The following is a 17,310-nucleotide window of genomic DNA, read 5'->3' on the forward strand; positions in this document are numbered from 1 at the left end:
TGAGTGTGAATCGCTGGTCCAGTGTGGAGCGTCTGATTACAAACCTCTAACAAAAAAAAAACTTACCGCTGATGAAACCTGGCGCCGTGGACCACAGGACTTTTTTTTAATGACCACCACTACTTTATCAATTCCTTCCCTTGTATCATTTTCTTTGTTATCTCTTATTTCTTCTTGACAGCTGATATGAAGTGACTCCATTTGCCACAGCAAAACAGAGGAACTTATTTGAGTCTTATCAGCTATCAGTGATTGTACGAAAGAAGAAGAAAAAAAACAACTAAACAAGAGAAAAGGAGACAAGGGAGGGAATCCAAGTTCTGTGTAGATAAAATACAGACTGGCCAGCACTTACCTGTCAACATAGCGGGAAAACCACCATCCTTTAATGCGCCTCACCACTGGCTGCTAGCCAATAAGTGGCAGACAGTTTCACCCTTTCAAAGACATTAGACACTGATAGAGTGGAAAAAGTGAAAGGAGGGTGAAGAAAAGGAAGAGGGAAACATTAATCGGTGCTCCATCTCCATCTGTCATGATGTTTTGGCTGTGTAAGAAAGAGAGCGGCTGAGTGGAGGAAGAAAGGCACAGTCCAATGTAGATGGATGGATGGAAGGGGGGGTTGGACAGATGGGTTGATAAACGAGACACCTTGAGAAACGCAGGGACGGTTCCCAGGTTTTACCAGATCAGGAGCTGGGGATAATGTACTGCTACGAGCCGTGTGTGTGTGTGTGTGTGTGTGTGTGTGTGTGTGTGTGTGTGTGTGTGTGTGTGTGTGTGTGTTTAGAGGACACAATATTTGCATGACATTTTATTTGGAAGAGTGAAAAATGATGCAATTAAAAAGTGAGGCATGGCTGTGTTTGCGCATGTGTGTGTGTGTGTGTGTGTGTGTAAAGCATGTGAACCCAGCTGAATTGAGACGTACTGGCTTGTGACGTCCTCTGCACCAGTTCATTAGTGAAAGCGCCAATGCCTTTGCTGGAGATGGCAGCCAGGGAGAAGGAGTACTCGGTGTTCGCTTTCAGACCCTCCACTGTGTAAGAATTCCTCGGTCCGAAGGTCAGCTTCTCCTGTGAGAGAGGAGAGAGAGGAGCGGAGGACGGCGAGGTGAAATGATGGGAGGGAGGATGGAGAGAGAAAAAAAAACCCAGAATAAAGACGAGTTAGAGAGAAGGAGCTGAGCCTGTCACAGAAAAGAGACAGTGGCCAAACTGGGGTTAATCCTATAAATATCTTCAATTATCTTTCCTCTTATATATTTGCCTTTAAAAAAAAAATCAGTTCAGCAGACAGTTTTAGAAAAAGAGAGCTTACCAAATCGCCAAACTTGACAGGTTTGTAGAGCAGCTCATAGTTGACGATCTTCTCATTGGTGTAGGCAGACTCCCAGGTCAGCTCGATGCTGGTGTCTGTCACTTTACCCACTCTGAACTTGCCTGGTTGTCCTGGGACTAAAGGGCAGAAGACAAAACACAGATCGTCAGGGCTGTTTTTTATCTCCACTCATTGAGAGCGACTTCAATATCCGATGAAAAGAAATAACTAATCACCAAATGCTTCTATGCATGTGATCACAGTCAGGAAAAGCTTCTGGAGTGGGGAAGAAATGTGATTTAAGTGACTTTCGGCGTGCTTGATGGTGCCAGACAGGCTGGTCTAAATATTTCACCAACTGCTAATCTGCTGGGATTTTCAAACACACTCGTCTTTGAAGCTCTCGTAGTGAACAAACAGTGAGTGGCGGTTGTCGGGGTGAAGACACTCTGGCAGTGCCAGATTCACCAGACTGGTTTAAGATGAGAAAAAGGCAACAAGGACTCAAAAAAGCTGCTATTTTAACCAGGGTGTGATTTTCCGAGAGCGTTTGGAGAGCAGCCCTCCTTGCTTCCACTGAATTATTTTTCAGCCCAGAAAAAGGAATGACAAGAAAGGAAAGCTACACATCTCCCTGTGTGGAAATTAAAGCTACAGTCAGCACAAATACTCACTACTGTCTCTTTTTACTGCATTACATTTCATTTATATTATTAGTTTACAATAAAAAATGCGTTTGAATTGCATTAGAATGTAATTCAACTCATTTTAATCTCCACCTGCTTGTGGCTCTTTTAGCTGAGATCCCCCGTTCCTTTATACAGCTCTCATATCCCCTTTAAATGAAGACATCCTCCCGTTCCCTTTAATCACGATTCACACCCTGATCACAACCAAGGTATGCAGAGGAGGTCACACAGTCGGCCACACCAGATGCCGCCGCTGTCAGACGGGAGCAGGAGGCTATAATTCAACTTTGGCTCGGCCATCTTGATCAACAGACGATTTAGAAAGAAGAAGAAAAAAAATCGTTGCCTTGGACGATGAGTCTCAATTTCTATCGAACTGTTTGGAAGACAGGGTCGGAATTTGATGTTAACAACATGAAAGCGCGGATTCATCATGCCTTGTGTCATTTCAAGCTGTTGCTGGTGTAATGGCGTGAGGCACGTTTTCTTGGCACGAATCTGAGTCTTTAAGTGCCAACTGGGGATCGTTGAAACATCGCAGCCTTCATAATTATTGCTGCTGACCATGTTCAACCTCTACTTTCAGGACGTAAGTTTTTGCTGCGTATCTTTTCTTTCTCTCCGTTCGTCCTTTAGTTCCACCTGCCGTCTGTCCGTTCTGATTGTCACCTCTGTCACCCGGAGCATAAATTCTGCCTCCACTCCCTGCCAGGTCGTTCTTGAAGCTCAGCGGTTACCGACTCTGCCGCTCCGTTTTTTTTTTTTACCTCCCGGCCCTGTCAGTCTACTCAGTCCCGCCGTCAGAGTTCACTTCCCTCCCCGCGTACGGCGTCTGTTAACAAACCCTCTGAAGCTCATTTACTTGCCTCATCAAGTCTGCGTCTGGGGGGGTCGAGCTACAAGTGTTTTAGCTCAACAGCTACTCCCAGTGTGTTAATGAGACGTGTTTCCAAACTGGAAACGATCTGAAATGGGGTTCTTGAACTTGACGGCTGAGCTTAAATTGCGCCCACAAGATCTCAGTAACAGAAGAGCGGCGGATGCTGCGGCGTCAATACGAACAAAACAATGAAATGTTTTCAGCGTTTCCTTGAATCCATGACACAAACAATGGAGGCAGTTCTGAAGACATCAGGCGGTCGGACCCCCCGCTGGCAGGGTGCGCCTAATGTTGAGGCTACATGTAAATATGTGCCTGTCTTGCTGTGCTTTTAGTATTTTTTTGTTTTGCAGCTGAAAGATATGGAAATCCGTTTTCTCGGCCCGAATAAAAATATCTTTTAATGCCAGCAAAAGTTGAAATGATGTTAGTTATTTTAATGAACATCTGGCATTTGCAGCCAAGAATTTGACTTTAGAGTATAAATAAAAGTTGACTTTTACACAAAGGAATTTTAAAAACAAGGTAACAAAAGATCATTCATACTAGTGTTGTTTGTTATTATGAGCTAGCATATTCCCAGCATAAATACACTTGTTTGAAGAACATTTTGAAATATGTTGCTCAAGACACGCCATTGTGAAATCAGATGCACAGTTTTGTTATATTTTTGAGTTTTAAGCAATGGCTCATTTCTCATTTGAAATAAGCAATCCTTCACTTTCATTGCAGTGTTTTAGTAACATGAAGACCTGAGCTGAAAGATTGATGAAGCAGCGGTGGAAGCTATCAGGGACGGAGCGTTCACATCAAAGCTTCACCGAGAGAGTGAATTTGTGAAAATGTGCATTTAAACGTTTGCAGAAACCATGCTGCTCTACAGAATCCCTAAAGAAAAACACTGAAGCAAACAAGATTTCATGTTCCTTCAAAGTTTCTGAGCTAAATCGAGTTCAGTCATTTGTATTTTCTGCATGCAAAAAGTTCAAAGACAAAATTCAAACAACGTGATTTCAGGACATTTCAATGTAATTTGCAAAATGTTGCACTGATTTAAACATTTTTCTTTAAAGAAAAGTGAACTATTTCTTTATGTGCTTGAATATCTTTGCACTACATTGTGCGGTGACATTTAAAGGTTATCTTGGAATCAATATAATCACTCAGCACTTTAAGGATAAAATTTGCTTCTACAAGATGAAAAAAAAAGAAAGAGAAGGATTTGTGTGAAACGTAATCAAAATTTACAACTGTTTAAAATAGAAGTTTTCCATTAGGTGATTATAACTATGGCTTATAATACACACTGACCCATAAATCTGCAAACCGCTCGTAATAACTCCTATTTTAAAACACTGCCATTCCCTTAAGTGCCAAAAAAAAAAAAAAATGGGTTGCAGATAAATAGAGTAGCGGGAGCTCAGGCAGCACAGACATTTAAACCAGTAATGCCATCACAGATTTTAAGTCGTCATCTCGTTGTACCTTCCGTCAGGAAAAAAAAAAAAAAAAAGCGGGTGGGAAAAGACAGCAGCTTCACAGCAGCTGTCACAGTGACAAGATCAGCGCCGAGGTACGAGGGACATTTTTGGCCGTTAATCCCTGTTTCCTTTCCCTAAATCTCTTTCTGTCCCAGCTAGTAGAATTTATTCATCTTAAAAAGCCATATATTCTGACAGGCAAAGCTCCCACAGTGGATTGCAAGTCATGCTTTACATAAGCCACTCGAATAAAGTACTGAGGAGTTTATATACATGTGCGCGCGCAAATAATTACTCATCTGAGCCCCGCTGCACACGTACGTCTGAAAAAACAAACACTGCTCCCCCACAGATTACTACTTTGTTGCTCTCAAGCAGGATAAAGTTACTTTCTTGCAAATATCAACCACTTGTTGCGGGCATTCGCGCACACACGCTCACCTCCGCGCACAACTTTAACATGGACCGGGTCGGAGAAGGGCCCGTCGCCCACCGAGGTGAAGGCGAGGACCTGGATGGTGTAGGTCTCCGAGGTCACGAGGTTCTGGATGGTAGTTATCACGCTGTCCTGGACATTATGGATCTGCCACTCGTTCATCGGCCGGGATGGATCCATGGTATAGTACACACGATAGCCTTTCACCTAAAAAAAAAAAAAAAAAAAAAAAAAAAAAAAGACAACGAAAAACCACTCGATAAATCGAAAAAGCAGGGTTAAAAGTTTCCTGGATTGGGTCTGGATTTTGAGGTCAGCAGGGACTGGGCTGTATTATGAGGTCTTCCATCTAATCCCGTTGTCCTGCACCCACGATAATCCACAATACCATGTTTTAACACAACTAAGGTCATCATCTATGTATTAATATTATATTTTAGTCCAGATGGTCCAGTAGATTTGTTGACGTAAAGTCTCCTGGAGGCGCTGCTCTGCATTTGACCCTGATAGAGAAACATAACCGGTACAATACAAACTATGGATGCCCTTTGATTGTAACGTTTACAATGTAATCAGCGGTTGCCCTCGCCCCCCCCAATGGGATTTGGTTAAAGGTGTTTCAGAGTGTATTTAATCTCTCTGCCATGCCATTGCTCAAGCCCTGCAGCTCTCCCACCTCTCCTCTTATTACTCTTTCATATCTATAATCCCCATATACGCTCAGTTCAGTTCTGTACTTTTATGAACCTACTGCACAGTTAGGTGGGATTGAAAAAGGAAATAGGCCTCAAGAGGGAGTGCTTTCAACTCAGGAGCGGACAGTCCAATTACCCCGTCTTTCTTCAGGGAGCGGGGAGAGCAGCGAGGGAGCTGCAGGACGGAAATCTCCGGCAAGACACAATCCCTGCAAAAGGACATGAACTGGCACGCCTGAATAAATCTCCCACTGGTAAATTTAATTTTGTCCCTAACATCATGGTGCAGCTTTAAAGCGCTGTCAGTACGTTGTCAGTTAGCCGTAAACGTGGCTGTCGGTACATATTTCTGAACCGTTTTATACTTTTATGGCTTTTTACGTTCACGACACATTGTTAATCTAAAATATGAGATTAAGATGTGTATTTTTCTTTCTGATGCTTCATCCCACCTGTCCATTGGGTTCCTCCGGCTCCTCCCAGCGGACCATCACGGTGTTTTCCGACACGATGTGAGCCTGGACGTTCCGCGGGGGGCTGGCGGGGGCCTGCTCTCCCGTACGGGCCTCCACCCGGGTGGACGGCGGCCCCTGGCCGATGCTGTTGAAGGCCGAGACTCGGATCTCGTACTCGGTGTTGGGGTACAGGCCCCCGATGCTGTAGCGCGTGGTGGTGATGCTGTCCACCGTCTCGTACTTGGTGTCAGGCCCCTTGGCGCGGTACTGGATGATGTAATAGGAGACGGGGTCGGGGTTCCCAGAGTCCCAGGTGATGGTCACACTGGTGGCTGTGGTTTCGGTGACGATGGGTGTGCCAGGAGGCTTTGGCAGAGCTGGTAATTAGAGAATAGATTTATAGAATTTACTGCATATTTAAATCATAAATACTTCCCTTATGTAATCACTGTTTATTTTTCTGCCTTTTTGTATCTAGAAACATTTGTTCCTGACATGTTACAGGTAGATTACATACTGCTATCATGGTCTCACTGGATTATTATTCCCTCTGTACATTTGTGTAATTTATTAAAAATACATGTGGCCTTTAAGCCACAGCTGGCACCATCTGGACCGGTGCAAAACTGTCATATTAACGCACATTAATCTGGCAGGTGCGTTTGACGCTTGTACAATAAGTCATATAAAATGGCTTTAACTGCTGCCAGGCATCAGCGATATCTCTACAGTGACAAGGCTTGCCTGGAACCTCGCTAAATAAGCCACTGCAAAAGCAAACTAAAAGTACAGAGCCATTTAAAACTAACATTGGCAATACATAAACCTGTTTTTATCGAAAAGAAAAAAAGAAAACATGTAAAAGATATGATATGTTGCATCCAAGGAGCTGAAATGAATAATAGATGAGTGTAAAGATTTTGGCGCCCTTACTCTTGACTAAGACCTGAGCCGTGGCCTCAATGACCCCCAGGCTACTCATGGCCACGCAGGTGTAGTTTGCAGACTCCCGGACACTATTGAGCTCTAACACGTTCCGTCCGATCGGCATTTCGTCCTCGGGGGTCAGATCCTCGCTGCCGAGCATCCACTTGACGTACGGCATGGGCGAGCCCACGGCCACGCACGTGATGTTGACGCTCCCCCCGGGCATGATCTCTTGGTTGGAGGGGAGGATGGAGAAACGAGGGGGTACGCGGCGCACTGGGAAAGGAGGAGAGTCAGGGGAGAAAGGAAGGGGGTCGGGGCGGTGGTTCAGGGGTGAGGAAGGGGGAGGAGAAAAAGTGGGGAAGGGAGCGTTGGAGGAGAAAGGTGGAGATAAAGAAGGAGGGGGAGGAGTAAGGAGGAGAGAATGAAGGAGAAAGAGAGAGGTAGAGAGCAAGATAGAGATTAAGAGAGAGAGAGAGAGAGAGCAAGAAAGATAAAAAGGAAGAAAAAGAGAAAGAGAAGAGAGGTAACAGGAAGGGGGAGAATGAACTTCAGGGTTTTTTTTTTCTTTTTTTTTTTTTTTACAGAAAATCACAAAGGGATATTTCAAGTTAAGTCCCAATTACTTTATGGCACTGATGATTCCAACAGAAAGACACAAATCTTGTGTTGAGCTCAACCATTCAAAGTGAGCTGCCTACTCAAAATAATATCGTGACAAACTCTTGAGTATCACTTCAACCAGGACATGACACCTAGAGTCAGTTTCTCTTCTTCTGGAAAACAGAGTACTCCCATCGGTTACCAATTGACGCAGGGAATAAAACTTTGCAATTCAGATTCATGACGAAAGCAGTGTTTTATTTTCTTCGGAGCCGTGACTAAGCGTGCTGAACTTAACCAGAAAACTCGTAACAGAAACTTTAGTTCATTGAGATTTCTGCGCCTTGAGGTTCTCGTGCAGTTGGATGGGCTCTTTTTAGAGAGTGTATGCATCATGGGGGTCGATCAATAGGCCCTGCCTGCTATTTGTGTCCCCATGAGAAGAACAAGCAAAGTGGCAAGTTATATCCAATACTGCATCTGTCAGAGCTCGGTTGACTACATATTAGGGAGAGATGCATCGAGAGACTGAACTCATAGGTCACTTGCATGCCTGGGCGACTCAAGAGGGATAAAATGGTGGAGAAACACAAAGAAGAGAACGAAGAACTGAAGACTGAGAGAGAGAGCGAGAGAGAGAGACAGAGAGAGACAGAGAGGAGCGAGACGAGAGCAGAGACACTGGAGAAACAGCCAGAGGGATAGATGTAGAGTTCCAGAGCGAGAGACGGACACAGAAAGGCAGAGAGAAAGAGAGAGAGAGAGAGAGAGAGAGAGAGAGGCAGCTCTACTTCTCTTCAAGACAATGAAAGGCAATGTAGCAAAGGACAGCCACATTGTACAACAAGATACTGTACAATACATAGGATTCATAACTGATACAGTGTGTTGTCAAATGAATTGGAAATGTGGACAGGAGTGAATCAAAGGGTTCGTAAAAAGGTGTTGTGGCAATTACAGAGTGATCATTGGACACATTAAGTAAAGAACACCAAGACAGCATGAGAGAGGCAGAACGGGAAAGAACGAGTGCGAGCAAAAAGAGAGGTATGTGAGGTAGTATGTGCATGTTTATAAGTTAGTAAACTTATGTACATGTGTCTGTCGCTCCTACACATCAGGGTGCAGACAGAATGCAGAAGAAGAAGAGAAAAAGGGGAAGGGAAAGGAGGGGAAAAGACAGGGGAGTGGAGATAAAGAGAGGATTAGAAGAGGGTTGTGGGGAAGGAGGGAAAAAGGGGGGAAGAAAAGAGGAGCGAGGAAGAAGAAAACACATGGATCTATTTAAAAACACGGCTATATTCCAGAGTCAGCCCCAATCAGAAAGTCGTTGCTTCAGAAGTAAGATAAAGAAAAGAAAAGGACTAGTAGAGATCGGATGTTGAAGGAACAGAGAAGAAAAAGATACCCGAGGGTCACAACACAGGAAACAGAGAGAGACAGAGAGAGGAACGGACAAACATCTCTGGATGAAAGGAGAGAATGAAAGGGAAGGCAGACAAAGAGCAGAAAACATTGTCGAAAAACTCTGCTAAACTCTACACTATTAAGCCAGTATGTGAAATAAAAACAAGACTGTATAAAACAACAAAAATCCTAAAAGTAAACCATTAAAAAAAACACAACATAAAATTCGACTATTACAAAAATCAAAGATTTAGATCTCTGAGGAATTCAGTTCTAAGATTTATATCTTCAAATATAAACTGAAGACAAATTTAAATGGATAGATTAAACAAGAATATTGGTAAATCGGCTACGTAACCTGCACTCCTTATTGAGTAACATCATTCTTCACGGGTCTGGAAACAATCGAATAGAAGTTAACACTTTGTCTTTTTCAAATTTTCAACAAATTGAAAATGTAAGTGATTGCTGTGATGCCAGTCATTTAATAAATAACAGATGAAAGGGTAAAGCATTTATAACACTTGGAGACAATCAACCCCCACCCACCGCCCCTCAAAAAGAAAAAAAAAAAAAAAGAAAGAAAGAAAAGAAAAAGAAAAAGACGCCCAGAATTGGATACAGAAGTTGAAGACAAGAAAGAGACAAAGAGACAAAAAACAGGTAGATCTGTTAGAAAACAGACATGATTAGGCAGGCATCTCCTCATCTGAGCATGCTGGAGACAAACAGACAAACGGCATCCATGACAGCTCCATGCATGAGACACACGAAGCAGGTGCAGTGCAGCATGACTAAAGCATATTCCACTCAGTTATAAGCAGAAGCAAATAAAGCGATAGAAGGGATGAAATGCAATTATTGTAGCGTGAGGATAAATCTGGCAGCTTCGGTCGACAACAGGATGGAGGTGAGGACTCGAGAGGATAACTGAGACCCTGAACACGAACTCTCCAAATATCTGCCAAGACAGAGACAAAGGGCTGAAGGGTCCACCGCAGAGACGCAGGTGCTTTACAATGAGAGTGAGCTCGTAACAAGGGATAATCCTTCACATGCTCACAGAGCCTCGAGCTTAAAGTTAATCGAGCCGGGCCGCATGATTCACCTCCATTTTCTATACAGTTTGTAAGAGCCAGGAGCTTCAATCTTTATTAGCAGAGCTATCATTAGTCTTGTCCTCTGCAGGGAGCCTGGAGGCTACGGGCTGCGGAGACCTTGGTGCAGCCATCAGGATTACCACTGTATCCAAGCAGCGGACATCTACCCAGCCCCGGCTTGGCCGTCTCAAGGACACGGACTTTGCTAACCACTGCAAAGAGACGGGTTCGCTAACCTCTTCTCAGTGTTTTAAAATGAACCTGGATATGATTAATCTGAAACGCCCGCCAATAGATATGTTTTCGAGTGGAGAAACCAAGAGTAAAGTGAAAAGAGAGACAGTGATGAGGGCACATTATGCCTGCGGTGTGGAAAAATCTGAAAATATTATTTGCACCAACTGCATAGACATTAAAAGTTTAAAGTTCTAAATTATTTTGGGGGAAAAAAAAAAAAACAGGGATTATGCAACTGTTTTGGATATACTGAACAGTACCAGAGTGAGACTCTTAGTAAAGACGTGTTATTACAGCCTCAAAATTAAAACAAGTCATCACCTTGGTGGATAATTCCCGTATCAGTTTGCTGTGGGGCGTAATCAATAGCAATGCATCATGTATGCTTTGCAAGCCAAGTTCAAGTCCATGTGCACGCTGTTTTCTATTACCATGTGAAATGTGGCTGCCTAGTTGGATTACGACCAAGCGACGCACAAGCCCATCGAGCACCAACTTGACAAGGTGTCATGAAATCGGCCCAGTCGGCAATGCTTTCTCACCTCACTACACACACATACACACATACACACACACACACATCCAGAGCAGGGGGGGCATGTACAAGCATGACGCCAAGCGCAAGACTTCCAACTCAGTGCAACAAGTGCAGAACTGGAGCAGGTGTGATGGCAGGGGAGCAGGGACACGATGACAAACAAGATGATACACAAAAGGGGCAGAAAAGAACGAAAGAGCGGCAAGACTTGACACGACGGCAAGTTCAATAATATCAAAATCCGAGCATCTCAATAGGCGTGGACACACACGCACACACACACACACACACACACACACACACACACACACACCGAGCCATGCTCTTGTGTCAGTCCGTCACCGTCAGTCAACAGACATGCAAGCGGTGCTCCTTTCTCTTTCTCTCTCACTCCTTCCATGCAAACATTGCCTCTTTTTAATCTTCCAATTCTTGGGTCTCCATGACAACAAGATCATACCATGCAGAAAACATTGATCGGGGAGTGAAGGCAATACCAAGGGTTCTGCACACAAGGCCTCACAATGCAGTCATTGCACTCTGCTGCGTAGGCAGACAACTTCATCTTCGTAGCAGCTTTACTCTCTTCATTTTGGATACAGAATTTAATCATTTCGCTACAAAATCTGCACCCAATGTTCTTTTAACGTATTTTTTTTTTCTTTTTTGTTTCCCTCTGTTTCAATAAGTGAAGCTTTCTGAAACAAAGGAGTAACAAAAGAAAAGAAAGAGCGCACCAACCTTCTCGAAGCTCTGAGGGATGGAAGGGGGTTGATGCAGAACACAATGACGTGAGGGGGGAGAGAGAGAACGGGGAAACACAGAGAGAATAAAAACGGCCAGCGCAAAGCCACTCACTCCCCGGCACCCACACACACACACACACACACACACACACACACACACACACACACACACACGCACCCATGTTCACATACACACAAGCTCGCACACACACACACACACACACACACACACACACACACACACACGAACAAACTGCATACACTCTGATATCCGACGTAACACAGAAACTACAACTTGTAACTCTGAACATTGGTGGTGGTCTTCCAGACACACACGCAGCCGCCAGAGGCCGGGTTCAGTTAAACAGCCATCACAGGTGCATCATGTTGCCATTAACGTTAATGCTGCAAAGCCAAACTTGTTCCTTTCCAATTCGTTCAAATCTTCAGTGAGATCAAATGATTCTATGTCTCGTCTGCCTGTAGTACAGAAGCCATCTGAGTCGACAGATTAGTGATGTTTCCATGCAGTTAAACCGAGGTGCATCGCCCCAAATTTACTCTCACTTCGACTCAACTGGAGGAGCGTGCACCAAGGTTTAAGGTAGACTTGTTAACGGTGGCAGTGAGAAATATCCAAAAAACAGGCTCAACATATATTGTAGACAATGGATGGGTTAGTAATACTTGCTCAAGAGCACAGCAATGGAAGAAAGCTTTTATTATAAATACCAAGAGCACCTTTACAGTAGTGATTCCTGTGTGTGTTTGTCTGTGCGTGTGTGTGCATTTTTGCACCGTGTGTTGTGCGTTCAGGTCCTACCTCGGACGTATAGGTTTGCGGGAGAGGAGTAGCGCACGCCTTGTGAGTTGGTGGCCACACACTCATACTTCCCTTGGTCGGTTTCCTCGCTGTTCTCAATCTGTAACGCTCCTGCAAGAGTAAAGAAAAGAGAGAGAGATGTATGGATTTAGAAGGGAATGTTTTCTGCTGTGGCCTTCATCCTCTCGTTTCCAGCCTCGGTTATCTGTCTGCTGTTCTGTTTTTGTTATGGTTCGACCCTGGGGTATCCCCCTCGTCTGCTGCCTCAACGTCTAATAAAGGCAGCTTAGTTGTTGCCTCTGAGAGGAACTGTCTGAATGGGCAAAAAAATCCCATATAACACAAGTTGTATTTCTTAACAAAAATTGTTTGTTTTCCCCACACCATCTTCCCCTTTCTTCTCCTGAAAGTGAATAAAAAAAAAAAACCCTCCACACATTCTAAATTCTGAATTTCCTCTCCAGAAAGTTTAGAAGTCAAGCACAAGTGACTTTGTATGAACTTAGATGACACTTAAAGGGCCTTTAAGTTGCACACATCTCTAACAAGTAGTGAAAGCGCTCCTGCAGCAGATACTGTTGTCATGAAGAAAGCCGGTTTCTATCTTGGCATCACCTACACGGTTTTACCCCACGGCGACGACACAGCCGCGCTCTTCACCACCTTCACCTCTTCAGTTTTTCGCCTCCCACCCCGATCTCGCCGCGACGAACGGCGTCTCCCTAAACGTGCTATAATTACACACGTCACCTTTGTCGGGTGTTCCTTTGTTTCTTTCATTTTACAGGGTGCTATTCTTACTGCTGTTTTTCTGCTAACGGCCTTTTGAATTACCAGCAGAGATGTTCTTTTTTTTTTCTCCTTCTTTTTTTTTTTTTTCGCTCTTTCAGTCTGCTCTGTCACATTCATCTCATCTGAAACTGACTTTGACATGGAGCCTGAGGAGGGAGCACAAAACCATGCATTACTCTCTGCTGCACTGCACAAGAGGGAAAAAGACACAATTCAAAAGGCGCACGGTAACGCTCACATATCGAGGAAGGGATATCTACACACTCGCGTGCAGATAAACAAGACCGTGCACACAGATAAACACCAGCATAGAAAATCTAAGTGTCACACCAAAAAAAAAAAAAAAAATAAAAAAAAAAAAAAACATTTTTTGATCCAGATCTGGAAGGGTCATAAACAGTGCCATGTTTAAGAGCAATGCGGCGAACTGAAGCATCTAGCATGACTTGCTTGTACGCAGCATTTTCATGCATATAGCTGCAGAAGAGAGACGGCTCCATTTACTTTCTGTCACACGTTAAATTATCTTCATTTAAAAAAACCCATGAGTACTGCGATCACCGTGCAATTTGGTCAATACAAAAGCAATTATAGGTATTGAAGTTATTTTACCACCAGTCCAGACAAAACGTGTTAAGATAAAAGTGGTTTTAAATTGTAGTAAACCGAGGCTGCCGTCATTCATTCATTAAAAGTAAAACTCACACATTTAAGCGGAGTGGTAACTTTAGATCCAACATTGGACTTTCTAGAGTTTCCGTCATTAAAATACAGGCTTTAGTTTATCAATTTAATTACATTTTAACTTGCAGATAATTGTATTAAATGCCTGTTTTAATATAAATATAATAAATGTGTCCAACACTTACTTCTTAGCTATAAGAGACATATAACTACTCAAATTAATAACTGAAGTGTTTCTAGTGGATTCAATTGTTTTTCTTATGTTATTTCTTTGACTTTGCATTAGCTTACATACAGTTAGATTTTTCTTTGTCCAAAATTTCTGAAGTAAACTTAGCAAAACGCAGCACATTCCAGAGAAAACATCAGAAAAAAACTCTTCACATATTTAAAAAAAACGGAAGAAATTCCTTTTTATTTGTCAGCACTAGTTATTAGATTCAGCAAAATGATCGAAGTTTTATTAACCCGTTCTCCATCCAGTGACCATGTTTTGTCACGCTTTCAAGTCTCCTCCCAAGCAACGACGAATTAAAGAGACATGAAAAAAAGTGCCGCTTGTCGAAAAACTTCCACGATTTGTGTTAACCGTGACGTGAGCTTCTCTTAAATTGACATTAATGTGTGCTTTTTCCACTTTGCCGAACCTCCTAATTCCAGTTAGTGAATAATCTCACCTCTTTGGAAAAAGTGGTGAAATAAGAAAAAAAAAAAAAATGTGGCACCATATTTTAATAAGAGTGCCCATAACTCAAGTGACACATTAGCACGTGTTTAATAACATCTGTAGCAAATAATACTTTGCAGTGTAGGACAGCGGCAGCGGAAGAGATGTGGCAATAAGATTTCATAATCTCTAACAGAGATCTAGAGGGAAACATCCCATTTAGCTAAAATTCTGAGTGTTTGTGTTTACTTGTAAATGCATCTGTCAAGAATTAGCAGAGGAGTAGATGATAGTCCAATTTACATGGTTTTAATTTAAAATTAAATTTCTGACACAAACTCTTTTTTTTTTTCCGTCTGGAAACGTGTGTGTATTTTGAGAAATAGCACACCGATCAGTGTATGGAGGAGCTTAAACACTGCGGTCTTTGGAGGTTTGAAGCGGCGCGGTGTGTTTGCCGAGCTGAGACGCAGCCGGCTGAAGCTGTCATCCATTTGCTTCTGTCTTCCACAGCAACATGAAAGGGAGGCAGCTCCAGCGCTCCTACCTCTCCCTGTTTTCCATCTCTCATTTCCCTGTGGTACAGGACAGAGTTGGGGAATAAACAGGCAGAAATTAACTGTTCTGCACGCCAAGTCCCTTCTCTACCAAGTGAAGGAGGCGGAAGCAGGAGCAGGAGCAGAAGCGAAGGGAAGACGGAGTGCTGGGGAGGTGGGACTGGACAGGTGGAGCTCTGCAAACAAGAACTCATCTGACAGCTGGAAGAAACTCATACGGCTAACCATCAGCATAAATTTTGAAATTGGCAAATGAAGTCTTTTTTCTTTATGCAAAACATGCCTCACGCACACATGGAGGAAATGGAGGGAATACGTGTGGAAAGGTCAGCCACCACACGCAGAAATAGACAGAGGACTGGAAAAACCAACAAAATGACAGTTGGTTTAGAAACACGGGGCAAAAAGCCAAAAAGCTACGAAACGAGAATGTTAAAAAAAAAAAAAAAAAAAAAAGAGGGAGAGAGGAGAGGAGTTAGCAGTTTGTTAGTCCGTCTGGGAGCTGCTGACAGACCCAGAACGAGATGTGGCTTAAGTAAAATGAGCTGCTGTGAAATCGCGGATGGTGTATTATGTCTGCTGGGCCGAGGCTCAGCTGATCAGATGACAACAGATACTGGCAGACCGAGAGCTCAGCGGGAACATTCAGGTCAAACAGATCACCTGGACTCCAGCCTCCCACCAGGCATCCGTTTCACTGCAGGTTAGACAATACCAGCAATCTCTCCCGACTCCCATTTTAAAAGCAGCAGATTAACTTAATACTTTGTAAAACGAGCTCCTGGGACGGCAGGCTGCTCAGGGCCGGAGTGGATCTGGCTGGATTTGGGGAACATTTCTGTGTGGAGTTTGCATGTTCTTCCTGTGCATGTATGCAAGTACAACAATTTCCTCATTTAGTGAGACTAATTTATGGCTTAATAACTGTGTTTTGTCTCTCTTTGACCTGCCTCCTACCTGCAGTCAGCTCTAACAGAGTAAACAACATGGCCGCTTCACACACACACACACACACACACACACACACACACACACACACACACACACACACACACACACACACACACACACACACACACACACACACACACACACACGTTCAAAGGCGGGAACACTTTCACTTCTGCTGGAATTCAACCACAAAGCAGAAATTACAGAACTGAAGCAATCACATTTGGCAAATAATTAATCAGTAAAGATTAGACGAAATAAATAAAGATTCTTTGAAGCAAATGTGCATAAAAGCAACCGATTTCAAGTCTTTTTTTTTTATATGCTTCTTAATTAATCCACGATTATGTAATGTGGCGACGGCAAAATAAATATCTTTTCTACCCTGAACATCACTTTATTTTGTGGATTTGTCTGCACTACAGGCTAAATCCACATTTCCTGTCATTCTGAGTGAGAACATGATCTAAAAATAAGATTTCTCAATATCGCCTCTGTGAAAAACGATGCTCTTTGGCCAACTTCCCAACTTTTCACCAAATTCTCTTTAAATCTGTTTTGAGATGTGGGGCTTACAAGCCAGATAAACTAAACTAACAGCACCCAGAAATAAAAATCCATGTCAACTGTGTAATTTAATGATGAAAGAATTAACATTTGGGGTCAATCCTGCTTATAGAACCCATCCTCAATAAGAGAAAACAGAATGTTTTTCGGTTCATAGGAATATTGTTTCATAATTTGAGTAAACACAAAAAAAAAAAGAAGCTTTTCTTTGTGTTGTGGAACCATGACAATTACCATAACCTTTGATCCGGTCGCAGTTTTAACCAAAGACAGGCCCATCCATTACCCAGCAGTCAACCTCTGGGTCCATATTGGACGCCATCTGTCAAAGCGTGGTCCTACGAAGGCTGCTAAGCGCTTAGGTAAACTCCCCGGATCTCGATCCCAAATGTCAGAAATAGACGGATCGCTTGTCGTGGTTCTCCTCGCGCAGCTTTAAACTAGTGCACCAGATGGCATGGAGGAAAAATAGATTGATGCCTTGCTGAAGTGTAAAGACGTCAGGAAAAGTTCATCTCTCGCCTGTACCATATGCTTCTGTCCCCAGGACAGGATGGAGCGCGTGTGCGCGGGTTTTGCGGCGTGTAAACACTGCGCTCTATGGACACTACGGACGGTTACCTGCAGTGGGAAGCCCCCGACCGATGATGGATGCTTATGGGCTGTGAAACGGCTGAGAGTCCTCTTTTGAGAGTCTTCAGCAGTCATTGTCCATATCATTTTTCATACTGACCCAATTGGGGCATAAAAGTATT

General features: G+C 43.3%; 1 protein-coding gene across 13 annotated transcripts in view; it reads right to left on the reverse strand.

Annotated features, from left to right (window-relative positions):
• Positions 1-17,310, reverse strand: part of ptprsb (protein tyrosine phosphatase receptor type Sb) — a 69,089-nt gene that overhangs the window by 19,256 nt on the left and 32,523 nt on the right. For 8 of the 13 annotated variants that reach the window (XM_030114862.1, XM_030114863.1, XM_030114865.1 and 5 more), the window contains exons 6-13: positions 12,338-12,448; positions 11,510-11,521; positions 8,582-8,596; positions 6,890-7,159; positions 5,954-6,333; positions 4,812-5,013; positions 1,321-1,457; positions 932-1,076 (exon numbers count right to left, since the gene is read on the reverse strand). In XM_030114862.1, coding sequence (XP_029970722.1) covers positions 932-1,076; positions 1,321-1,457; positions 4,812-5,013; positions 5,954-6,333; positions 6,890-7,159; positions 8,582-8,596; positions 11,510-11,521; positions 12,338-12,448 — 1,272 coding nt within the window. The remainder of the gene's footprint in view (positions 1-931; positions 1,077-1,320; positions 1,458-4,811; positions 5,014-5,953; positions 6,334-6,889; positions 7,160-8,581; positions 8,597-11,509; positions 11,522-12,337; positions 12,449-17,310) is intronic. The other 5 variants (XM_030114861.1, XM_030114860.1, XM_030114866.1 and 2 more) reach the window with 2 other exon arrangements.

The sequence above is a fragment of the Salarias fasciatus genome, chromosome 18 (genome assembly GCF_902148845.1).
Source record: "Salarias fasciatus chromosome 18, fSalaFa1.1, whole genome shotgun sequence".
Classification (NCBI taxonomy): Eukaryota; Metazoa; Chordata; class Actinopteri; order Blenniiformes; family Blenniidae; genus Salarias; species Salarias fasciatus.